The sequence below is a fragment of the Mirounga leonina genome, unplaced genomic scaffold, assembly GCF_011800145.1.
Source record: "Mirounga leonina isolate KUSES-001 unplaced genomic scaffold, KU_Mleo_1.0 Mir_82, whole genome shotgun sequence".
Lineage (NCBI taxonomy): Eukaryota > Metazoa > Chordata > Mammalia > Carnivora > Phocidae > Mirounga > Mirounga leonina.
In genome coordinates, this window is record NW_023270825.1 from 3,476,424 (window position 1) to 3,502,592 (window position 26,169).

At 49.2% G+C, this 26,169-nt stretch overlaps 1 protein-coding gene across 8 annotated transcripts in view; it reads right to left on the reverse strand.

The window, feature by feature from the left end:
• Positions 1–26,169, reverse strand: part of PPP2R5C (protein phosphatase 2 regulatory subunit B'gamma) — a 118,713-nt gene that overhangs the window by 84,539 nt on the left and 8,005 nt on the right. For 3 of the 8 annotated variants that reach the window (XM_034992717.1, XM_034992719.1, XM_034992718.1), the window contains exon 1: positions 7,218–7,445. In XM_034992717.1, coding sequence (XP_034848608.1) covers positions 7,218–7,311 — 94 coding nt within the window. In that variant the 5' untranslated portion in view covers positions 7,312–7,445. Of the gene's footprint in view, positions 1–7,217; positions 7,446–20,863; positions 21,027–26,169 lie in introns of those variants that run through there. The other 5 variants (XM_034992724.1, XM_034992725.1, XM_034992722.1 and 2 more) reach the window with 4 other exon arrangements.

Consider the following 26,169-nt stretch of genomic DNA (forward strand, 5'->3'; position numbering starts at 1 on the left):
AAGACAGTTTTGGCCTTGCACATCCCTTGAAAGCATCTCTGGGACCCCAGGGGCCCCAGGACCACACTTGTGAACTCTGTCCTGTGCAGAGACTGAGGACACCTTCACAGCCTCAGAGTTCTGAAACTACGGTCATCAAATGGGTCTACCACATGAAGGTGAAAAAAACCAATTCCTAGTTGTGTATGTACCCAAACTGTCTGCAAACGCAAACCCACATGCATGTGCACACCCTCCCCATCTCCTCCTCCTCGAGGCCTACCAAGAATAAGGGACCCGAGATGAGGGAGATTGGGCTTGTTCCCTCCAGTGAAACATTACTATTCTCATAACTTTGTAAGTCAGAAGACTGAAATCAGAACGCATCGCTCGTGAATGACACAACCAGCAGACAAAAATCCTAAAGGAGTACAGAAGTGCATGTGCATCAGTGACAAAGGACAGATCAGCCGGTGTTCAACGGGGCAAGTGCTATGGTCAACAGCACAGCATGAACACTTAAAACAGTAAGCGTGAGTCCCACATCGGGCTCTGTGCTCAGCAGGGAGTCTGCTTCTCCCTCTCCCTCTGCTGCTCCCCTGCTTGTGCGCCTTCTCTCTCTCAGATAAATAAAATCTTTAGGAAAAAAAATAAACACAACTAAAGGGGAACGACAACGGAAGTCATCCTGTTTGGGACTAATCACAGATCATGTACCTCTGACTCTGAAAACAGCATTCTTCCTGAACGTTAGCGAAAGACCTTCTTCAAAAGCGTTAACAGAGGGAGGGGAGGAACGTAAGCAAACGCTCATCTCCTGTTTCACGGAGCCGACCGAGCAGACCAGACCCGAGGGCGCTGCAGGACTGAGCACAGGGACTAGCGAGGCCACCAAGGTGGTGCTTGCCATCGCCTTACTGGGTACTTTTATACACCGTCTCTAAGCAGGACACAGTCCACATGCCACGATTACCGATGACGCTCGTTTCTTCAGGTGGTGAAATGGCAAGCCAAGCGCGAGAGGAGAGGAGGCTTGGTGAGTGGGGGAGGGAGACAGAAACAGATATGCTTCAAGATGAACCAACCGGGTAACACAGCGGAAGGGAAAAAAAAAGTGTGGTTAAGATGCTGGGCTCCGAAGTCCACGTAGCAAAGGGGTGACAAGTTGTGGGGAGCCTCGCAAGGCTTCAGGCACCATTTTAAGCCCTTCAGATGCACTCGTTCCTTTCACCCTCCTAAAACCGGTCAGCTTGCCCAGGATGGCTCCGCCGGCCAGTGCAGGGTTGGGGACGCAGAGCCCGCAGCACCTCTGCCTCTCCCGCTCAGAGGGAACCCTGGTTTAACCTGCGGGTGTGCCTGAAAGGCTGCTATGCTTTAGAAGACCAATAACAACGCCAACAAACGTCCAAAAAGGTGTACACCCCCAAAATACTGATGGTGACACGATGCTGCTGTCCGGGCGGCATGTGCTTAGCAGCTGTGCCCACTGGCCCCTCAACGCTGCCCGCCCAGGACGGCCGAACCCTCACCTCATTATTTCAGCAACAGCCACTGATTTGGCAAGTGGAATAAAGGCAGAAAGAGGAAAAGCCAAAACTTGAGCATAAAGACCACCGCTCACTGTTTAGGAAACAATTTCTGAATAATTAAATTTCCTCTGTACATTTTTTTCTAAAGCAGAACATTTTCAGGATACTTCTAACATTACGAAACAGTTGAAACCTATGTAGAAGCTGAATGAACACTTGGATACCCATTTCCCTAGATTCAACAGTTGTTCATATTTTAGTGTATTTGCTTTACGGTAATTTTTCTCTGTGTTATTTCAAGAAAGCTGAAGCGCTCTTCATACTGCACTGCTAAATCCTCCATCTCCAGTCCCTAAGAAGAAGGACCGTGTCTACGACACCCCCACCCCTTTGCTGCACCCAGAATACTAACAGTTGATTCCACAGCACCCCGTATCATTCTGCACTCAACTTTCTCCAATTGCCCCCAAAATGTCTTCTACATTGGGTTTTTGTTTTGTTTTTTAGAACAAAGGTCTGATATAGATTCACTTACTGTATTTGTTATGTCTCTTTATTTTTTAACAGACGGGCTTTTGATTTATGAACAATTCAAGGGCCAAATGCAAAACCAGAGTCACCTGCTCTAATTCTCTGTCCTCACGGACTCCAGTCAGTGTCCTTCCAAGATGAAAAGAAGACTTTCCTTTCAGTACGTTAGTGAGAGAAACTAATCACCCCCTGTTGTGGAGCTCTCCACATCTCCACATGCTTGGTGGTCCTATTTCCATCTGCTAGGGAAGAGGTTTAGTCTGAAGCCAGGCCCAGCACAGAGTGGTTACCCGTGTCCACTTTTTTAACCAGTTCCCTTGGAGAGCTTCTCATGAGCCTGACAAGTACTGTCTGACTGATCAAGTAGTTAGCTAGAAAATACACCAAATCAACAGTATCTGAATGGTCCTTCAGAGAAACAGCCTTTTCTGTTCAATCCACCAACACCGACTGAGTGCTTATACTCTAGGGATGATGCTAGAGGTCATGGGAAATATCCAGCTGACCGTGACCTTCCTCAGGATGCTTACAATTCGTGGAGGAGGCCAGAAAAGAAAGCCCATAATCAACACCTGGCAGATGAGGTGGTGAAACAGGACAGTGGGGAAGGGGAAGGTTGTGCTGAGAACGGACGGGCGCAGTGCAGCAAGCTCTCCGGTTGTCAACCTCGTGTCTTTATTTTTCTCTCATTCTTCATATTTTAGTGAAAAAATTCTGGGAGTTTAGCTTTTGCTGCCAGGCAGGAGTCATGATCGGAAAACCCTTGGAAGACATTATACCCAAGTTCAAGGGAAGACTGATGAACAAAAAGAGTGCGGACTTGACGCAAACACCCCCCACCTCGAGGGAGATCCGTTACTTTGGTTACCTTTCACACACCCTCAGGAATACAAAAGAAACGACGTTGCATACAGGATCACTCCAGGTAAGCTTTAAAGGTGTATTTCTAAAAAGTTGCTTCAGAGAGAAGGACAGGTGCACAACATCCAGATGTTTGTGAAGTAGAACTCCTGAGCTGATCTGAGGCACTAGGCAGAGAGACGTTCACGGGTCTGAGCTTTCGAGAGGTCTTTTATTTTTGGTCACCACTGAAACGCTGGGGGAATGTGGATACCACTGGGCACCGCCCTCACTGTGATCACATCGCGCAGGAGAGCGGGCCCTCTAGCCAGCCACCTGCATTGTGCACAGGGGTCAGGAGCTTTGCTGGCTGAGCCACTGGATCCGCTCTGACCTCCACACCGCCTCTGGCCCCTTTTACTCGTGAGAAAACAAACTTCTGCAGTTAGACCTCAACATCGCAGGAAAAATGGGTTCCCACTAAAGGAATAGTTTGCTCTTGAGCTCCCCAAGGGGCCACAGCTAGATCGCAGTCCTTCAAAGACAGACTCATCAACCGAGTGAGTTTATGAACAACTAGACCAAGATGCAGTTGACTCTCTGGAGGCCGGAATTACACAGCTGGAAAGGGGTCAAGAGCTCTCTCCTCTCTGGCCATTCACATCTTTTTGGCCTTAAACCTGATTCTGGAAGTGACACGTTGTACTACACCAACAGGCCATTCAAAAACTCACGGAATGGTCTAGAATGGGGGTTGGCAAACTGGGTCCCATGGGCCAGATCTGGCTTGTCACCTGCTTTTGTAAATAAAGCTTTACCGGAACACAGGCGTGCCTATTCATTTACTTACTGCCTATGTCTGCTTTCCTGGCCAAAACTATTTATCTACAGGCACACCTCATTTTACTGCGCCTCACAGACACTGTGTTTTTTACAAATTGAAGGTCTGTGGCAACCTTGCGTTAGGCAGGTCTGTGGGCGCCATTTTTCCCACAGCATTTTGCTCACTTTGCGTCTCTGTGTCCCAGTGTGATCATTCTCGCAGTGTACCAAACTTTCTCATTATTATTGTATCTGTTACGATGACCTGTGACCAGTGATGACAGCCTGCTGAGAGCTCAGGCAATGGTCAGCATTTTTCAGCAATGAAGTATTTTTAAATCAAGGTATGTGCACTGTTCCTGTCACTTAACGGACTAGAGCAGAGTGCAAACGTGACTTCTGCAGGCGCTGGGAAGCCAAAAACTTCATCAGACTTGATTTGCGGTGACATGAGGTTTCCTGCGGGATCTGGAACAGAACCTGCGACATCTCCGAGGTAGGCCGGCCCTTTTCTGAAAAAGCGTGGACCCCAGTCTAAACCTGCGCTGTCACGACAGAAGCCACAGACACAAGTGTCTCCTTAAATTTGAGTAACTCTCATGAAATAAAATCCCAAATCCAGTTTCTGAGGGGCACTGGCCACATTTTACGTGCTCCCTGGTCAGAGGTGTCTGGGGCCACCGCCGTGGTCAGCACGGAGAACGTCGTCACCAACAGAGGCAGTTCTCTTGGACAGCGCTGGGAGACCAGGATTTAAGTCATCGAGCTAAATTTACAGCCGTCAAGTTCAGGTGACGCGCTCTCCTTCTACAGACAGAAAAGTTTATGTAGATTTCCAACAGTGTGTCCCTCTCACGCTTGAACTTTTATAGGATGTGCCAATTCACCACATTAAATTGCAAACTCTAGATTATTTAATAGAAGAGAACTGTCCAACCCACTGGGACTACTAATCAGTTCAGTGATCGGATTGATTTATTTGTTTACTCATGCCACCCACCCCGCAGGGGGCTGTAAACTCCCAAAGCTGGGCCACGGGGCTCGCTTCCTGTGGTGAGTTAGGGACCTGCTTGGCACAGCGTGGTAGGGGAACTGACAGACAGATGTAAAATAAAGAAAGAAATGGAACCCCGGGCTCAAACTGTCACACACAAGAGGCCAATAAAACAGATAAATGTTGATAAGGCACTGGGAAAAACCGCGAGTATAATCCTGTGGCAAAAGGTTCTACAAACTGCCCAAATTTCTATTTTAAGTTGTTTTTTTTTTTTTGGGGAAAAAAAAAAAAAAAAGATGCCAAACAAGACAACACAAATGCCTGGGTTTGGATTCTGGCCCAACCATGTGCAGGCTGTGTGTGTGACCTTGGAAGGTCATTTTCCCTTCTGTGTGGAAGACCCCCTCCTCCCTAAATGGGAACCGTGGTGCACCCTGAGAGGGAGGCAGCCCTCAGCGTCGCCCCCTCCTGGCTGCCGCCTCTCCCCAGCATCATCACATCAGTCCCTGCTCTCCCAGCACCTGCGTACCCCCTGCACAGGGGGCAGGGCCCCTGTGGGTCTCTCCACAAAACCACTGGCTCTGGGGTGGGGCTGCGCCTCTCAGTCACGGTCACTGACCCACAGCACCGGACATCACAGGAGAGCAGCTGACTGGGTGTTCAGCTGGTCGAGAATCTAAAAACCAATGTAAGTAAAACCAATCTTGCTGAACTGCACACTAACATGCTTGCTCCAAAAACTGCTTATGAGTAAACACAGTGTTCTTCAAGTTTTGAAATTAGAAATTATTCCCATTTGAATTAAGAGTTAGTTTCAGGTCCCTTCAGGTCACCCCCTCTTAAAAACTCAAGTCTCTTTCGGGTTAATACACCCCACTACTTTTTCCCTCCACAGTCAGACAGCAACCAACCAGTGACTCAACCAAAGGTAAAAAACCCAACCTGGCTATAATAAAGTCTTGGAGTGAAATTAAAAAAAAATCAGTGTGGTATCATAGGACACAAAACCAAGTAATTCCATTTCAGAATAAACCCTTAGCTCAAAAAATGACGGGGGCCTTAAGTGTTTACTAAAATCAGAAAAACTCACGAACCAAAATAACCTACGTTATTTGTAAGGTATCTTAAAACTATAAAAATATATTTTATATGTAATAAAATTATCTGATTGCTAACTAGTCAGTATTTAAGAACTAACTTAAACCTAAACACAGTTACATTTTGCTTTTACCCGTTTGGTTCCTGCCATTAAAATAACTACATGCTGTCAACACTGGCTCCTTTCTGGGCACACACCCTAAAACAATGAATGCGTAGCCCAACCTAAAGGTTGGTCACTGTGGGTATTAATTTTCACCAGCTTTATTAAAGAGGGTTTGGAGAGAAAAGCAACACCCATTTTATTCCAACAGATTGAGTATTCGTGTGGTTTATCTTCCCTGGATACACCCTAGGATCTGAAAAATCTTGTCCGGCATTTTAGTCATAAGGACTATTAGTCACCTAGGAATATTGCCCCCACCCTTCCTTAACACGGGTCCTTAGAGGAGATTCTGACAGTGACAACTGTTTTGTCAGGGTGTAGCTGTGACATTTTATACATTTTAAAGTGATCTGATAAAGCTTAACGTCCATTTTCTGTCTCTCTCAATTATGAACAAAAAAATTTTATATAACACGTGCTTGAAAATGCCAACTAAGAACAAGTATACTACTACCCGGATACTTATATTTTAATGTAATAATTATTAATTACTATGGTAATTGTGCTTTTCAGCTCAATTCTGAACCCAAATTTTGTATAAACTACCAAGAAGCAAGCGAGACCCACGTACATCACACTGGAAACTTGTTGCTGTTTTAAATTTTAAAGTCAAACGTCAATACGGAGCCTATTTAAATGCCAAATATTTCCTACTACTCCATGAACCCGCTAACATCTCAGACATTATGACCCACAATAGATTTCTGTATCTCAAAGCTTGAGCATATGTCTCTCTGAGGCTCCACGGCAGGAATGAAAACAACCCCTTTAAAGGAAGTTCTCTTCCGAGCATTTCTGCATTATTTCCTGACGGTTCATCTTCATGACGGAGATGTGCCCCCGATGAAACGTTTGCAGCGTCGAGCGACCCAGATGTAACAGAAACTCTGCGGACAGACAACTTGGCCCGGCGCTGCCGCCCGCCTCTCCTTCCCACCTCCACCCAATACCTTCCCCGGGCAGTGACTTCACATCCTTTGACATCAGCACGGCTCGGAAAGGGGGATGGGAGAGCGAGCAGAAAGCAGAAAAACCAGCTTTGAACTATGCGTGCAAGGCCTCTCTCAAGACTCCGATTCCGCGAGTCTTCGTAAAATGCCAGACCGGGGTGGCACAGCCCACCTCCGCGGGCTAAGTGGGCAGCGCGGCGCGACGGTCTGCCAGCAGGGACTTCCTGCTCCTCTTATCTGAAGCACAATAGCCATTTATTAACTAACCACCGAAGGTTCCGATTCGGCGACACACAATAACTCACCTCGAATATGGAGAAGGGCCACGGGCTGGAAAGGCCCGTTGGAGTTCGCCGCGTCCACCACCATCCTGCTGCCCGCTTTATTACATGTCCACATCTAGACTCCAGCGGGAAAGGCGATGTACTCCTTAAGGCAAGAAACCAGCCTCCATTTTAGTTTAAAAAAAAAGACAAACTGAAGCTCTCTGCAGCTGGAGGGAACTGGCTGCCCCGTGATGTCAGCAGGCATGGGGCTCGCTGATTGGCCTGAAGCTGCAACTTAAAATGACACTAAAAAAACTGCAAATGGAGAGAGCGCCCTGCTCGGCTGTCAGTGTGCACGGCCGGCCGGCTCCCGGCTCCCGCAGGCTTCGCTCCCCGCTAGCTTCCAGCCCGAGAGCCCCTCTCCGAGGGTGCGGGGGCTGGGGCCGGCCCCCCACCCTCCGCCGGACTGGGAGCGGCCTCGAGTGCCAGCCACGGAAGGCAAGTGCGTGCGAGCCGCAGGAACTCCACTGCCGGCGCCCCGGGGCCGGGCCCCCAAAGTCAGAGGCGCCTCATTCCCGCCTGGCCGCCGGCAGCTCCGGGTTCCAGGCGCTCCGACATCCGAGCCGGAGTTAGCACGTGGGCAACCCGGGTTTCGCGGTGTTTAGGCAAATGGCTATTCAAACATTATGCAATCCCAAGCCGCTAGTGTGGACTCGGGCTCAGCCCCTCCTATTGCCGAGTTATGAGCTGGATCCTCAAACGCTGGTTTGTTTTTTTTTTTTTCCCTCGGGATCTAGTGTTTTTATTGGGAAATTCAGTTAAAAAACTGCACGGGAAATGAAAGCTTCCTTAAACTGAATAGCTAGAAAGCGCTACAGATCAAAGGCAGTTAAAGCGATAAAATGAAATGCAGTGTTCGTTTTTTATCTTAGAGATGGCAACACGTTAGATACTTTGAAGTTTATAGAAATTTAAGTTTAAAATCTCTAAGCTACAAAAGGATATTTCCCTTGTTATGAGGCTAATTTTAAAAGCTCTTATTTAGATCTTTGTTTCTTATCTTAAAAAGGAGTTAATGTAAAAAGCTGTGCCAAGGAGACAGACGTTTCTGGAGTTTGAGGAGGGGATCAAAGAGATGATCCCCTAACAAAAAGAAGTATCACTGCTACCTCCAACTAAAAACAAACTGCAGGGAAAGTCACCGACGGGTACAACGGAAAACAGATGCCTCACTTCTTGACACACACACAACCAAGTTTGTTCAAACCACATCTCTTTTCATGCGTTCTCCTACAACTCCCCTGTGTGAACCGGAACAACAAGGCCCTCTGCTCTCTAGACCTCTTCAATAGTAAGAAACAGCTGAGATGCAAGAGGGGTTAGCAGTTGCACCTGTGGGCTGGCACGCCCTGTAATTCGAGGAATGAGTGAGCCGCTACAATTGTCCAGGGGTGTTCAGCAAGGCCCCGTCACTAGCAAGAAGGCAGTTTTTACAATATGCATCAATATCGACCACAAAAATAAATTAAGTAAAGGCAAACCAAATCCCACCCAGGGCCTCCCTCTTTCCCAGAGCTGAAGGATGCTGCTGGATTCCAGGGCTGGCCATGCAGTTATTTACAACAAGCGATGGGGACCCGTCCTTAGCCACCTGCGCATACTTGGCCTTGCACCTGCCTGGCTCCTCCTCTGGCTGAACAAAAACTGCCCGTGCTTCCAGTCAGGTAATGTGAATTTAAATTCTGGCTGCTGACCCGCTGGGTTGTCAGATCGCAGGAAGGACGGCTGTCCTAGGATCACCACCACCTTCTCACCCAGGGAGTGATGTCAGATGAACTCAGACGTGTGTGCAACGAGGAACGAGGTGCGCAGGGGCCTTAGTAGGGGGTCCGGAGCAGATGCTTCCCACAGATCTGTACTTTAAAGAGACAGAGACCTGGCCTCAAATGATTTGATGTTTCATAGGATATGAGAAGGGGAAACGTGCCTGTCCCAAGACTGTGCTGATGAGCGAAAATCAAGAGATGAGGGGGAAAGACTTCTAGGATCTTTACATAAAATATACAGATTAGAAGTCAACGAACAAGTGAAGAGGTTTCTTGATGTATTTTTCCTAATGATCTCAGATCAAAGGATCTCAACTTTATTAGTGATTTCCCCCCATGCTCTTCTGAAGACTTGTACATATAAAGTAGTTCTTTAAAGAACCTAAGGACTGTGATCTGGAAGTCACTGATGAAACACACCCTAAACATAAATAAGCAAAGAAACAAATGAGTAATATGGAGAGAGGAAAAAAACACTTGAACAAATACACAGAAGGCGGGCTCCTGGACTGGAAGGGTAAATACTATAAATATACTGTTCATTTCCCCCCCAAATTGATTTACAGGTGTAAAGCAATTCCAGTCAAAATTTGGTTGGGTCTCTTTATTTTCCTGACACATTTTTTTTCCCTTGACAAAACAGTTCTAAAGTTCCTCTGGAAAAATAAAAAGCAAGAGAATGAGATTACTTGTGAGGGAGGCTAGTCCTACCCACCGGAAAGCTTGTGAATTCATGCCGGTGTAATGAGAGCCTAAGAGTCAGGTCGGGTCCATGGGATGAAGCTACAGCCCCCAGGGCGGGAAGCACATGCATCCAAGTGTATTATTACGACAAAGAATGACTCTCGCATCAGTGGAAATGGGAAGATTAGTTAGATAACTGGTTGGTGATGTGGGGATAAGCCAATTTAAGTCTTCACACCAAAACAAAACCTGAGATGAGTTAAGTAAAAAACCAAACCAAAATCACCCTCTTACCCCCCACGTCCCTACAGCTTTCAGAAGGGAAGTCGAGTATCAAGAGAATAGGGCATTTAAAAACAACGGACAAACCCTTATTGGATATTGCTCACATTAAAAAATTTACAAATTTCTGGATGTTCCCTCCAAAAAACCAGAGGAAACATAGAGGCTGTAAATACAAGGAGTTAAATATACACCAGAGTTGATTATAAAAAACGGGGCCTAGATGTTGAAATGATTCAGTTCACAAAAGACCTGTAAGTGATCAACACTTGCGTAAAAAAGTATTTCTCTGCCCATCAAACCAGCAATCATTTCAACAAATGACAGTTACTCGGCACTGGTAAAGGCATGCCGTGACCCTGCCAACAAATCTGTAAGTTGTTTGGATCCTTCCGGAATTAAAATCATCTGGCAATATGGATCAGGATTCTCTAAGTAATTTTACGCCTGGGAATCTATTCTAGAAATGTTTCTATTCTAGAAACATAGTAGTAGAGTGAGCATCACATTTTAATATGTTAAAAATTGTGCTAAAATACACATTACATAAAATTCACTGTCTTAACCACTTTGAAGTGCACAGCTCAGCGGTATTAAGTCCATTTACATTATTGTGCAGCTGCTGCCACCATCCAGCCACAGAACTCTCTTCACCCTGCAAAACCGACACTCTGTCCCCATTAAACAAGAACTCCCTCTCCCCCCGCCCCCCCATCCTCCGACACCCCCGACCCCCGTTCTGCTTCTGTCTCTGTGGACCTGACCACCCCACGGGCCCCATCCAAGTGGAATCAGGCAGGCTTTGTCCTGGGACTGGCTTACTTCCCTCGGTGTAACGTCCTCGAGGTCCGCCCCATTAGCAGGTGGCAAGAGCTCCTTCCTTTGTAAGACTGAAGGATATTCCGTGGTGCGAACAGACCCCGTGTGTCCCATTCATCCACAGATGGCCGTTCGGGCTGCCTCTGCCTCCGGGCTACTGTGAATAAAGCCGCGATAACATGGGTGTGCCGTGTCTATTTTAAGTCCCTCCTTCCAACTCCTTGGGATGTACCCCCAGAAGCGGAATCGCTGGGACATACGGCATTCCTATGTTTAACTCTCAGAGGAGCTGCCGTGCTTTTTCCCACAGCAGAAGCAGCATTTCACATTCCCACCAACAGCGCACAGGGCTCCAATTTCTCCACATCCTCGCCAACACTGGTTGTTGTTTTTGTTTTTTTAAAGATTTTATTTATTTGACAGAGAGAGACAGCGAGAAAGGGAACACAAGCAGGCGGAGTGGGAGAGGGAGAAGCAGGCTTCCCGCAGAGCAGGGAGCCCGATGCGGGGCTCGATCCCAGGACCCCGGGATCATGACCTGAGCCGAAGGCAGACTCTTTTTTTTTTTTTTTTAAAGATTTTATTTATTTATTTGACAGAGAGAGAGACAGCGAGAGAGGGAACACAAGCAGGCGGAGTGGGAGAGGGAGAAGCAGACTTCCCACTGAGCAGGGAGCCCGATGCGGGGCTCCATCTCACGACCCTGAGATCATGACCTGAGCCGAAACCAAGAGCCCCATGCTCAACCAACTGAGCCACCCAGGCGCCCTGAGTTACTCTCTGGGTGTGGTGTGACGTAGGGGTCCAACTTCACTCTTCTGCGTGTGGACATCCAATTCTTCTAGGGCCATTTGTTCAACAGGCTGTCCTTCCCCCATCGAGTGGGTGGCACCCTTGCCGAAAACCATGTGATGGGTTTATTTCCGGGCTCTCCAGTCTACTCTGTACTGGTGTATATGTCCATCTTTATGCTGGCACCACACAGGTTTGATTACTGCGGCTTTGCAGGAAGTTTTAAAATCAGGAAACTTAAGCCCTCCGAGTGTGGTGTCCTTTTCCAAGACTGCTTTGGCCATCTGGGGTCCCTGAAGATTCCATGTGAATCTTAGGAAGGATTTTTCCGTTTCTGGGAAAAAACTGTCAGGATTTTGATAAGGACTGCCCTGAATGTGCGGATCTCTTCGGGCAGCACTGACATTCTGGAGGTCCTGTCTTCCCGTCCGTGAACACAGATGTCGGTCCCGTGACTGCCGCTGTCCTCAGTGTCTTGGAGCAGGGTTTCGGATTTCAGTGTGTAAGTCTTCTACCTCCTTGGTTAATTCCTAGTAAGTTCTTTTCTAGCGCATCACATTTTTATTTATGATGCTAAAATACTAGAAACCACCTAAACGTCAAAGGGATTATCCCACACAATGAAATATTACACACCCATCGAAAATCTTTACAAGTATATAAGACGAAAATAACTGGAAAGGGCAGTGTCTAAGTTTTCAGAAATAGTATGATCATAAAAAGAAATACTCCCCAAATATCAACTGTTGAGCGTTATGGCAACGGGTGGTTTTTCTTCCTGAAACGTCTGTATGTTTTTCAGTACTGCTAAAATAAGCATGTAACACTTTGATAAAAATGACACGTAACAGTTTTTAAAAAGACACAGATGAAGTTAACGGGCAGGAACCCTCAACGAAGGCAGCCTCTTGGTGCAGGTGATGAGCCGAGAATCGGCTGTGATGGGAAGTATGACCCCCAAGGTTTGTTCGTTGTGATGCGTCCATGAGCTCATGTAGGTAAAAACACAGCAACAAAAACTGGCCTAAATGAGGCAAGACAAACTGCACCAAGAAACTAGAGGATGTGGACTCCCTGCCTCAAAGAATCAGCCATGGACTAGCTAGTTTTTACCACCGTATCTGCCACCTTTGCTGTGAATCTGACCCTCACTTAAGCTACGAGGGTTCCACTGGTCCCCGGAACATCGTCTTCACCGACGGAACAAGCCCTCAGTGGTGCTCCCCGAAGAGGCTCCTACCGCAGCCACACCCTGTCGCTGGGCTGCCCGTTCCTGCCGCCTCGAATTACCCTGGGGCTGGTTCTTCTCACCTGGAGGAGGGGTGTATGTGATCTTCCACCTCCTCGGTTGTGAGGAGGAGCAACGTCATGGATGGAGGCTACTACCCTGCTGGGCTGAAGTGCGGGCTTGGGAGGGAGTGGCTCGAGCCGTTCCAGGTGTCATGCTGAGAACTGTGGACGCCACCGCACTCCAAGAACATGGCCTCTAGCAACAGTGCTTCAGAAAGACCCCCAGGCTGCAGTGGGAGCCCTGCTTAGATGGCCCACCCCCACTCCAGAAGCCTCCCTACTCCCTCTTTGGGCCACAGGCTCTCTCCCCAGGCCAGCGCCCCAGACGGTGCCTGGCACATGGCAGGTGCACCATCCAGTATACTGAATGATGGACGGATCAAGCAGTAACACCTATCCTGGTTCTCCAAAACCCCCTTAATACTCTTTAAACCTCTTCTTCCCTGTGGCGCATAACTAAGAGGGACAGGCCACCTAGTTGCCTGGACACTAACACGCCCCATCCCCTGGCACACAACCCGTCTGGCGTCCCGCGGCGCCCTCCATTACCACCTGGGACGGGCCGACCTGCCTTCCAGGACGGCCTCATAATTGGGCTCCTGCTCTCCCGGGACAACCCCGCCCCTTTCCCTCCCTTCATGCCACTGCGGCCGCACCAGTCCAGCTCACAAAGGGCCTGAGCTGATGCCGAGGGAGGAAGGGCACCCTTCTGGGCTCAGGGGGTCTGCCTTCCAGAACAGAAGGCGGGCGAACAGGCGCCTCCCCCCCATTCTCAGTGCGCTCTCCCATCAAAGATGCAAATGCAAGCATGTCCGTGCTGTACCAAAGCGAAGGCTTAAAAAGGAATTACTCTTTATTCTCTGGTCCCTCTGCCACTTTGTTTTGGTCTTTATTTAAAAGCAAACTGCCTGTAAATACATCCCACTGATTTTATTTCTGATTTAGCATTTCTGAATAAAACTTTCCAGTTTTCGTTTCTAAATTTAGCTCAAGGTTTTATTTTCCTTCTCCCAGGCAATTTTGTCTGCAAATTAAATATGCTCATATTTTAGCGAAGAAGTTTTATAGTTCCCTTCATGAAAAGAAAGTTGTTTTGTGAACCTAGAGAACCATGGTATTGTCACAGCAAAGCACGGCCGTTGTGCTGGCCGGCACTATTTTTTTTTTTTTTGAACTGGAAACTATAGGAGCATGGATGATCTACGTTTTGTTGGGTAAAAGAGCTAACCTAAAACGTTTGGCTTCCCTTAAGAGTTTAAAATAGACTTTTTCCTGGGGCAGATCAAAGATACCTAGCATTCAGCTGTGTTCAAAGGTTGCCAGGGAACGTCTGCTTGCCAAAAGCAAGGACAAAGGGACGGGCGCTTGTTGCCCGTGGATCTGAGCGGGTCCGGCGAGTAGAAAGCGTGGTTGGGCTGGTCCCCAGGGAAGGCCAGCGGGGGTAAGTGGAGTAGACCAGGAAAACTTAGCCCAAGGGCTTGCTGTCGTTCTCCCCACAGCTGGGCTGGAAAGCAGAGCAAGTGCTCACAGCACCCCCCGGTTGCGGGGAGGCAGGGCGCCCACACAAGGTGTATCTCGTACACGTGACATATCCAGGTGCTCTCACGTCAGCTACTGAGAACAAACCTCCTGCTAACACAGAAGAACCTGAGGTGGACGGAGCAGTGAGCCTGGACTGGCTCCTCACGAGAGGGGACGCCAGGGCAGTTCTCTGGAAACTGAAGGAGTGTGGAAGGAGCAGGCAGAGGGCCCGAAGTGTGTCTCCTGCATCCTTGGCAGATGCTGGACTGGGCACCAAAACAGACAAGCAAACAGCTCTGCCCTCGGTGACGCTTCCCGCAAGAGTAACGCATGCGGTGCATTGTGCACCCCGAGTGTCCATCGACGGACGAACACTGTGGTCTAGCCACACACTGTGGTCTAGCCACACACTGGAATATTATTCAGCCTTAAAAAGGAAGAAATCCTGTCACCGGCTACAACACAGATGATCCTTGAGGACACGATGCTAAGAGAGAGAAGCCAGAGCCAGCAGGACACATTCCGGATGATTCCGCTTCCTGGAGGAGGTGAAATCCCAGAGACAGAAAGGTGAATGGCAGTTGCAGGGCAGGGGGAGGGCGAGGGGAGGCACTGTGCACCAGGGGCAGGGTTTAGTTGGGGACGATGAACAGACAGTGGTGATGGGCGCACAGTGCTGTGAACGTACTTAATGGACACTGATACGGAGTGCGAATGATAAATACTTTGCAATGTATATTCTACCATAATTAGAAAAAAAGATGAGGCAGCGCTCAGAGGAAAGCTGGGCATCTAGGGCCGCGAGGGGCTGGACAGAGGATGGGACCGCTGGGTGTGCGCGGGCACGAGCGGGACGTGAGGTGCGTTGAGAAATCAAGGGGAGGTGTTGGGAGGGCCGGAGCCAAACATTAAATGTGAGGCTACAGCTAGCTGGTAGCCGACTCCCAGGTTCTGCCCCGAGACGGCTGGCAGAGGCCTGAGACCGACTGTCCCTTGTAGTAAAAGCCACGTCTGTGGCCCCAGGAGAGCAGACAGGACAGTGTCCCAGAAGGGCCGGGCTGACACGGCACTGGCTCTCGGTCATGCACCCCGGGGGCCCTGGTGGCACCTCTGTTGCCCAGCTGCTGACAGAACGGAGCCAAGAGGAGCCTGAGTTGGAAAAGCGTGGTGGATCAGGGTCTGCTAGCTCCTGGAGTGCAGGGGCCACCTCTGGTCATTGTCCCTGTCCTGGCCACCTCCCCATGCTCCGGACAACCCAGACAGTCAGTAAGTACTCGCTGTGAACTGGCACCGGCCTCACCAAGCCTGGGGCCATTTCCTCTGTTACCCTGGGCAGCCAGGAGCAGATGCAGAAATCCAAGCCCGAGGCAGAAGACAGGACTGAGGAGAGCAGTTTCTTGGCCCGCCAGAATTAGGGCAGGCGTTCTGGCAACTTCTCATGCTGCACTCTTCTAATCCTGCAACTAATGGCCAAGAGGCAGAGCTCCTCTAAATACATGCACAGTTCATTTTTAGGCAGTAAAAATGACCCACTTGTATGGCCAAACTTTCAATGGTATCAGAAAATGAATTGCTTTGAAAAAGGCTGAAGTATTTTATTTTTACAAAACCAGGGCCACGTAAATTCTCCCAACAATAATGTAACAAATTCTTTCATAAAAGCCCAAGTGCTTAGCAACTTCAACTTTCTGTCCCAAGGTCTCCAGCTAATTGCTGTTAAGTCCTAGTTGCTCCTTTATGACCTGACTTCTCCCAGGCTCTTCTTTCCCACAGGAACAACCCCAAGAGACAAACTGCATGCTGCACGTCACCCAAAACATCTCCCTTCACTTAGCATTGAACACTTCTACCTTCCAGACCAAAAATGGTAAATGAAGGGACTAATTCAGGGAAATCTTTGAGTGAAAAGGGCCCGAAGACTACATTCAGCCTCACTGTTAAATGAATAAAAATAGGAAATGCTACTTTCCACTTAACAGATGACTCAGATTTTAAATGGCCCCAGTATGGAAAAGGTGCAATGGGCCAGGCTTCTCATCCGCTCGGGGCAGAGCGTGTCTACCGCCACCTCCCCGGACAGCGTCTGGGTGGTCTCTATAAAGGGATTTTGAAAACACGCAGGCTTTAGTCCAGTACTTCCTTTCTCTGAGACCAGCTTAAGAAAAGGTTCAAAGATGTGAACGACGACAAAAGATTCACATTACAGCATGATCTATAATGGCTGAAAACCGAGGATCACCACAGAATGGAATAATACGGTTGTTTAAAAAATCCAGGTCAGGAACAAGATACACATGCCCACCTGCACCACCACCTGTGACATCTTACTGGAATTTTCAGTCAATTCAGGGGGAAGACCTAGTAGGATTTTCAGAACAAAGACGTGAGGTTATCTTTATGTGCAGATCTAATTAGATACCTGGGACATCCAAAAGAATCAACTGAAAACTACTGGGAACAATAAGATAATTCAGTAAGAAAGCAGGATGTGAAGGCAAGACACAGAAATCAATAGCCTTCATATAAATAATTAACTAGAAGACACAATAGCAACAATAATAGAGTAGCTAGGCATAAAACTTAAGAATTGTGCAAAACCCACATCATGGATACTTTAAAAACACCCCAAAGGAAATGAAAGTGGCCTTCGCATAGCATACTCTTACGCCAGAGGATGCAAATATTCTAAAGATGCCAATTCTTCCTGGACATTTAAAAAATGTGATGGGATCCTGATAAAAACACAACCACTTTTTCTGCAATGAAACGAGCCAATTCAAAGTTCCTACTGTTTGTAATAATATCAGTATTATTGTTGTGAATTATTTTAATAGGATGTAGCAATAATGATGTCAATGATGTTTGAAACCAAGATTTTCAGTATAAAAGAGATATAAAACTGAAGATTCAAGAAACACGTGAAAACACCATGTTAAGGTTGAACTGAAAACGTCAATATGAATGCATAACTAATACGAATATATACTCATGTTCCACCTTCCTCCATTGACAGCACCTAAAAGCAACATCAGTCCAATAGCAACAAGTACCCCTAGTGACCAGATTTTGGTCTCTAAAATCAACCCCCACTAAAAGGAATCAGGGTGTTTTGAAAGTGGCCAGTCCAAGTCTGGGGCAAAGAAGGTACAAAATGAGGCTGGGGGAGCATCTTGCTGTGTCAGAAATCAAGGAATCAAAAACAAATGTGTCCATGTCAAAAAATACACAGGAGTTGGCCCAAAGAATATCCAGTGGTTAAAATTATGTATCTGTACATCAGAAAGAATAAAGATTTTAGTAGGCTGAAGCACACTGAAATCAAATCAGAATACCTAAGTCCATAATGATATCCAAAAAAAAAGAAAACCAGAAAAAAAAAATCTTTAGTTTTCACCATTTGAGGGAAAGTGTAACTAAAAGGCAGAGCATTAAGCCTATCCTGACTTCCAGTAGGAGCTACAGGTCAAGACAACCAAACATCTCCAGTTGGTAAGAAACAGCTCTGCTGTCGGAAGAACACCAGACTAAATGTTAACTCTCTAGTGAGGCTGCTGACTCAAGCAAGGGTTGTCGCGTGGTGTGCACGAGACAGCACAGCGCTGGGGGGAACAGACCAGCAGGATGCCACAACGTACCTTGCAGATCGCCACCGGTACTTTTGGACAGCACGCCTGCAGAGGAAGTGTCGCGGTCCGATGGAGAGGTCAACCCATCATCACCCTAACACACTGCAGAGTCTGGCATTGCTTATGACAGTACCCAGACCGAATGAATGTCCCGCACTAACTAATATCTCCTGGGTCATACAGCATCACGTCTGATGTATCCCATCCAAAAAATAGTTTCTATTTACCGGAACTACAGGGAATAAGCGGGATATTTTATAGGACAACTGGCCTAATTTAACAAGTCGTAATAAACTTGTGCTGTGATTTACAACACCCCCAGACTGCTAGTGACCCAGGTATCTGGCAGAAGCAGCAAAAATCAATCCCCATAGGAGAAGATACTTCTGTTTTAGGTTTTAACTTCTTTTAGTATATGTGCTGCGGAAGCGAGCACAGTTTTAACTTCTTTTAAATAGTTGAGTACAATGACCAGCATACACTAGAAAATAGTCAGGTACTCAAGGAAAGAAGACTTCACGAACAGACTCTGACAAGGATGATAACATCGTCTGACACAGACTGCAAAGCAGCTGTGTTTACTGCACCCACAGAGACGGCAGGTGTGATCTGTCAGAGGACAGGAAAATATGAAAAAGTCATCTTGCAGATTAAGAATGTAACTTCTGTAAATGAAAAAGGATCCCTGAGATTAAAAGCTCAACAAAGGGAGTTCAGCACATACGAGACAGACCTGAAGATTCTCAGCAAGATAACAGAAGTCAAGCATGGTGTTTAGAGATTCTGATAGCAATTCAGCAAGGTAATTTTATGTCTATTAGCTATAATAACACAAAAAGGCTGCATTTCATATTTCATTTGTACAGTTATTTATTTTCACTATGTTTTATGAAGGTATTCCTTCCATGAACGGTTGAAAATTAAGGAAATAAAACTGGTCCTCTATTAGACATAATGTGAGACCCTTTCATCGAGAAAATTGCATGGGAAGTCACAAAAAGTTTGAAAAATACAGGTGAGGCTTAAGACAGTAAATGAAAAAGTCCAATACATGTTTGTTCAAAGCCAAAGAAAAAAGAGAGACGAATGTAGAAGACATAATGGCTGGGAACCTTCCAGTCCTGAGGAAGTATAATAATCTAAGGATGCACAACGAATCCCAAAAAAGCCCAATAATAAAGAAACCCATGTTTGGACACCCAGCAGTGGAACGGCTGAAAATCAATGTTACAGACAAAAATCAGAAAAGTGGCCAGAATCACAATCCCTTCAGAGATTGACTTTGGTTTCTCAATCCTAATGGAAGTCAAAGGCGATGAAATGCTTATCTCCACCGTTCAGAAGGAAGATAATTCCACCTGCAATTCAATCCTCAGGGAACATCTTTCAAGAATGAGGGCGGAATGAAGATATTTTCTAGATAAATAAACAAAGAATTTGCCACCACCAGACTCTCATTAAAGAAAATTCTACATGACGTATTCAAACAGAAGGAAAGTGATCCCAAGATCCCAAGAGGAAAGTCGGGATTGCATTCATGTGGGTGCATTTGTTACAACCGATAGCCAATCCTGACACATCATTATTAACTAAATACCATAGTTTCCAAGAGGGTTTGTTCTTCCTGTTGTATACGCTACAGGTTTTGACAAATGCAAAATTCCATGTATTCACTATCCTGGTATTGTAGAGAATAGGCTCACTGTCTTGAAAATCTCCTGTGCTCCCTCTATTCATCCCTCCAGATGAGTTAACATGTGTGTTATCTACGAGGCTGAAGCCAAACCAAAGATAAGCCAGATTTACGCTCTGTGAGCTGCAGGGACAGCCTGGGTTCCGAGGAAGTGAGGGGCAGGAAGTGTACCTGTGAATCCCTAAATTGCTCCTTCTCTCCAACCCTCCCCTTCCTCTGTCCTTCCCTTCATCCCTCCCCCTGCCTGGAAGGTCTGCACTGAGCCCTTGCTATCTGCCCTGCAGCGTGGAAGGCACTGGAACACACCTGTAAAGATGATGCACCTCCTGCTCCGGGTTCATACATCTTGCAGAAGACCCACTGTTACAGACTGGAGATACGAAGGACGTCTGATGTTTCATTTATTACGCCAGTCTTACATTTTAGTAATATATAGGTTTTCAGAGGCTCATGTTTGACCTTGGGGTCCTTACCCTATGTTCCTTGATTTTATGTACCTCAACCTCAACATCTCCTAGGGGAGTACTTTTAGGGATTGAACACCCTCAGATGGAAAGAGGCGACCATGCCATTTTGGGGGAAATTCAAAGTGAAGGGCACCCTTCCCTGACTAATCTCAAATAGGAAACCCCTGGGCAGTGTAAGCACCAAATGAGTCATAAGGAGAAAGTCCACAAAGGACTATGGTTATAGTTCTCACTTATCCAATACCAGGAAAGCGAAGAGGCTTTACTGTAGTTTGAAAACCTGGCTCCTTTCTGAATCGCTAGCGCTCAGGTGACAAAGGCAAGAGGAGAATTACTTGAAGGAAACAACCAGCTAGCCTGGATAGGATGCACATGAAGAGACCGAAAGTCTCTCTTCTGGCTTTTCTAGTGTGTTATACCTACAACACATTTGCGATTACGTTTTTATCTCAAACAGCTCTGGAATTCGAAATATCAGTTGAGTAAATCAGTTAGTGGCATTTAACAACAGCAAAAAAACCCAAAAACAAACAAACAAACAAACCCAGAACGAAACAAACCTCAGGAAAGAGACCCGAACAGAAACATAAACACAGCAGAGGCAGAACAAGCCGGCAAACTAGCCAACGTGACTCCTTCTCCCTAAACGGGCACACTCTTTTAAAAGACAAGTAATAGAAATTACCTTTTAAAGACGGTAGTTTTTGAAGTTCTCTGTTATTGCTGGCGTTAAACCTGGAAGAATTTTGCCGCTTCTCTTTCTTCACTATGGGCTGAGGGATTGGCACTTTTATTTTGCTAGACACTGTTGACGGGGTGGCAGCTAGGCTGTTTTTCCTGCTGGAAATCTGTTTCCAAAATAAAAACAGAAAGAAACACATGCGCACCTCAGACGGTTGTATTCTGCAGCACAGTTAGCATCTGGAAACTATATACGAGTCTTGCGCAGGGACAGTCCCCTCCACTCCGCTGTAAACACCATCCCTTAAAGTGGCTGGAGTCTGAGCGACATCCCACCTCCAGTAATGCTGGATTTCCAGGGATTCACAGATATACCTCATTTCTCACATCTTCCTTCCAACTTTTTACTTCTAAACATTTCTCACATAGGCTGATGTACATACAGGCTGATGACAATGACCCTTCAAAGACATTCATGTCCGAATCCCTGGAACCTGTGAATATGCTTCCTTACTTGGCCAAAGGGACTTTGGAATGGTGACGACTGTCAGGGTGGGCCCCGTGTAATCACACAGGTCTCGACAAGAAAAGACGAGGCAACACAGAAGAAGATGACAAAGCGGAGGTGAGGTCCTCAGAGAGACTGCAAGAAGCCAGGCTGCTGGCTCGGAAGACAGAGGAAGGGGCCACGAGCCAAGAAGCACAGGAGGCCTCTAGAAGCTGGAAGAGGCCCGGAAACGAATTCTCCTCCAGGGCTTCCAGAAAGAACTAGCCATGCGGACATCCTGATTTCGGCCCCATTTCAGACTTCTGACCTCGGAGACTGTAAGATAGTAAGTTTGTGGTCATTTGCACAACAGCTGCAGGGATCTCACGAGCAGACAGCTCATGGCTTCTTTGCCTACACACCACTCAGCCCTCGGTGATCAGCGGGAGTGACAGAAAAGTGCTCGCCCCTCGAGCCTCAGGAAATGCTCTTCTTTCTAGGCCACCCCCACGCCGCGTCCATCTCCAGGCTCCAGGTTTAGTGCTCAACTCCGCACTGCACTGCATCACCTGGGTTGTCCGAGGACACGTGGCTGACTCTTGAGGGGAGAAGGAGCTGTGCAAACACACAAGCAGAGGTGGGTGGGCATCGAGGGCACACGCAGCAGACACCTGGGCAGGCCCATAGGGGCGAGGGTGCCCAGGGAGCTCAGGTGGGCATGACCTCCAGCGAGTGTCAACCAAGCATCCGCGAGATTCTTTGTGCAAACGTTCACTCCTCCCACACCTCCAGTCCGCCCAAAGGAATGGAGTTCGTATGCGCACATGTGTGCTTTTGAAAAGCCTACCGAGCTCATCCTAGAAACACAAGCCCACCAAGCCTCTTCCAATCACACTGAGCTAGGAGAGAAGACACGCCAACATAAGCCCCCAACCATTTGCTCTCCTCCTCGAGTGGAATTTTTACTAAGAAATCAGAGCAGCTTTATTGTGAAATAAGGTGCTTAGGAATACTTAGGAAGAGTTTTCCAAGATGCAGGATGCCTGCATGCAGACGGGACCCTGAACCGGGAGCGAGGGCCTGGGCTCCCCTCTCTCCCCCAGTCAGCAGCTTCTTCCTCGAAAGGGCTTTTATGGATGTTGTCCTTCACACCTGTCATTCTTTCCACCTGATCGTGAAAGCTGGGTTTTCTTCCTTAAAAACATTGCCCATACCTCTCCTGTTCCCCAGAACCCTAGTTTTCACTCCCCAGGCACAAACGTCGCCTCCTAGGCCAAGTACTTGTTTTAAAATGTTAATTTATATGCACGTATCTAGTAAAGTTGACGCGTCCTTTCCACCTTTCCACCAGCCCCACACACACTGACCCTGAGGACAACAGGGCACTGGCCGGCTCCTGCAACAAAGCTTGGAACACCAGCCCTGGGTGATATGGCTAACTCAGAAAACAGAATTAGCTCCATGCATATCCACAGCCCATGCAGCACACACGCTGAGATGAGGCTTCGAATGCCTGACAGAGCAAAAAGTTATCCCTAAGACCTGCTGATTTGGAGGCACCGGCCCTTCTGCGTGGGCCCTGCTGGCCTCCCTCCCCTGGAGCACTGTCCTCGGGGCAGGCAGAGTGAGCTTCTAGAAAGAAGACCTGGGCTCCCTGCTCGGCAGGGTCTGCTTCTCCCTCTGCCCTCTTCCCTCTCGTGCTCTCTGTCTCTCATTCTCTCTCTCTCAAATAAATAAATAAAATCTTTAAAAAAAAAAAAAAAAAGAAAGAAGACCTGGTCCCATCATCCAGGCTAAGTCACTGTAGTCACTTCCCAGGGCTCTGAGCCCATTGGCTTAACAGTGGTCTACAGAGCACCATGCTCGGGTCACCAGCTCCTGATGTGGCCAGCCCCGTGCCTTGGCCCACTGCCCCGTTGCCAACCCCGAGTGCGGCTCCCCGAGGCCTCCGTACAGCACGCTCAGCTCCGTGGGCTGGTGCCCGCCCAGCCGGGCTCTGCTACGAGCTGGCCATCTTGTCTTTCCCCCGATGGGATGTCAGCTCCGGGAGGGCTTGGATGCCACTCTGGCCTGTTTTGCGAGAGCGGGGAACTGCCCCTCACCGGCCAGGTCAGGGAGGCCCCTCTGAGGGCATATGTGGGTGTGCTGGGGGGACAGCATTCAGGCAGGGCCACCGAGAGTGGTGGCTCAGTGCGACCAACCCTCGCCGCAGACAGGCGGGCAGGCACCGGGGAGCCTGGGGGCCGCAGGTGCCTGCAGAGCCCACCAGCCCAGGTCAGAGTTTGACCTTCACCTGACAGGCCCCTGGAAGCCATGCAGGGGGCTCTGAGCAGGGTGAGGGTGCGAATCCATCTTCCTGTTCGAAAGGCGCCTCGGGCTGCAGTGTGGACTGCGGACGGGAGGGGAGGCGGCAGACTCGGCTAGTGGTCCAGACCGCACACAGTGGTGGCTGCACCGGACCCAGTGGCCAGCAGGTGCACGGGTGACGTGGAGTGCCGGCCTGGGCATGGGGAACCTGCAGATGGGTAGCTGGCGGCACCAGTCACAGTGACGGGAAGGCAAAAGCGGCCGAGAAGCCAGGTCGTGAGCACCCTGGGTCCGAGCAAAAGACAGTGACGCCCCTCCTCGCTCCCTTCTGTGGACAAGGGCTGGAGTGCTGTCCTCGGTGTCCCGGCCACCGCCTGGCCGCCCTCAGCTGCCTTCTCCGCCCGCCCAGAGGCTGGCAGCGTGGCTGTGTGGCTGGCCCTCAGACACCTTGTGCAAGCCGGACGTGAACTTGGAAGTTACCCGTCTACACGGTCACTGAAGTCACCGAATGAGCGAGACCGCCCAGTGGAGGAGCGCAGAGTGCAAAGGGCAGAGGAGGCGGGGGGCTGAGAGAAGGACGAGGCTGAGGGAAGAAAGCCTTGCAAGAAGGAAGAGGTCAACCCCATCAAGTGGCACTCAAAGCTGAAGTCTGTGGACTTGGTCTTGGCATCTTGGGGCTGGTGGGGGCTGCTGAGGGCAGGGGGGCAGCGGGGAGAGGCCGCTGGGCTGAGGCCAAGGAGGGGAGGCTTTGGGAAGGTGGCCGGGAGGAAGAGCATCAGGGCAAGCAGCAGCCGCCACGGCAGGGACCTCGGACTGTCTGGAAGGCGAGGGGCTTGACTGCGCTGCGAGCTGATGGGGGAGGCCACCGAGGGGAGGCCCGGCTGAGGGACAACTGAGCGAGGAGCGGGATCTGGGTCCCCACGTGCAGTGACAATAGAACAGAGGATGGACAGGACAGGACGGCTGTCAGTCTGATGGCCTCCCCTGTGTGCGCAGACGAGGTCACCTGCAAGAAGCACTCTGAAGGGAGGCGAGGCCCGAGGAGGTGAGGATGGCCTGAAGAGCAGAGCAAGGCAGGGGCCTGAAGAAACAGAGGACGCTCTGAACACATCTTTCTCCTCAGGGCCAAGGACGAGCAACCAACTGGACCTGTAGCGGTCAGCGCCCAGAGGGGACACTGCCCACACAGAACTCCCGCTGCGTCCCCTGACAGTCCCTGGGACCGCCCAACCCACTCGCGCCAGCCACTGGCCTGAGCCCGAAGCAGGGCAGGCGCCTGGAGCAGCTCTTACACCGGGACGCCGCAAGGCCCTTCCCTGGAGTGCAGGGCGACCTCCTGGGATCGTGCAGGGAGCCGTGGAGCCAGACTTGGGACCTTGCTCGGTCCCCGGACTTCAGACACCACCTCCCTTGTGTCCCACATCCAAACAGTTCTACAACATCCTCTAAAATTCTCCCCTTCTGCAATTGTATGATGAACTACCACCACTATGTGCCAGAGACCACGAGACACAGAGCTTGAGGAGCCGTACCTGCACGCCTTGTAAGAGCTTTTAAAAGAACATTCACCTGGAAAGTACGGTACTGGCGTAAAGACAGCCACAGGGATCAATGGAACAGAATTACGAGCCAAGACCACTCAACGGGAGAAGACTCTCTTCAACAGGTGGTTCCAGGACAACCCTGCGGTTGGTGACAGTCAGCCTCGAGTGTTTATGAGGGCGAGAAAGGGGGTCTGCAAAGAAACCAAGCTGTCTAGGAAACACCAAGGCCGCCATGCCGGAGCTGGCCCCTCAGAGCAAAGCTGTCCGCACTCCGGCCTTTCAGGGCTGGAAGCCACCAGAGCTAGCTCTCAGCTCAGGCCCAGAAAGCGAGCAGCCAGCCGACGAGCCCACCCGCGTCCAGCGCCCACGGCCCGCTCTGCTGGGGCCTCAGCTCCGGGTATGCGGAACCTGGGGTCCCCTGGTTTCATTTCTTGCCCCTCTACTCCCTACACAGCAGCGGCCGAGATCTTTTTAAATACTTGTCAGATCATCCCCCCTCCCTGCTCAAACCACCTCAGTGGCTTCCCATCACCCTAAGAGTAAAAACCCCAAATCCTGCCAAGGGCTGCTGACAAGACCCTACTGGACCTTTCTTGCCTGTGCCCGTCTCTGACTTTATCCCGTCTGCTCCGGCCACCCTTATTTGTCATCAGCCAGACTGGCTTTCCTTCCAGCGGACACACCAGCTCACGGCCACCTTCGGGCCTCTGCCCCGGCTACTTCCTCTGGCTGGAATGCCCTCCTCCCCCAGATCTTGGCACCACGGGCTCCTGCTTCACATCTGCATGTCACCTTTATGATCCTCTCCTTGGCGAGACCACCCGGACCACCGGAAGCAGCCTCTAGAAGCGTGTGGGCAGCTTTGACACCACAGTGACCGGAGGGCGCCCCTGATGCGGGCAGCCCCAGGGCTGCTGCTCTGCAGGGTGAGAAACCAGATGCCACCAGGGCCCCCTACACCCACCAGCGCCC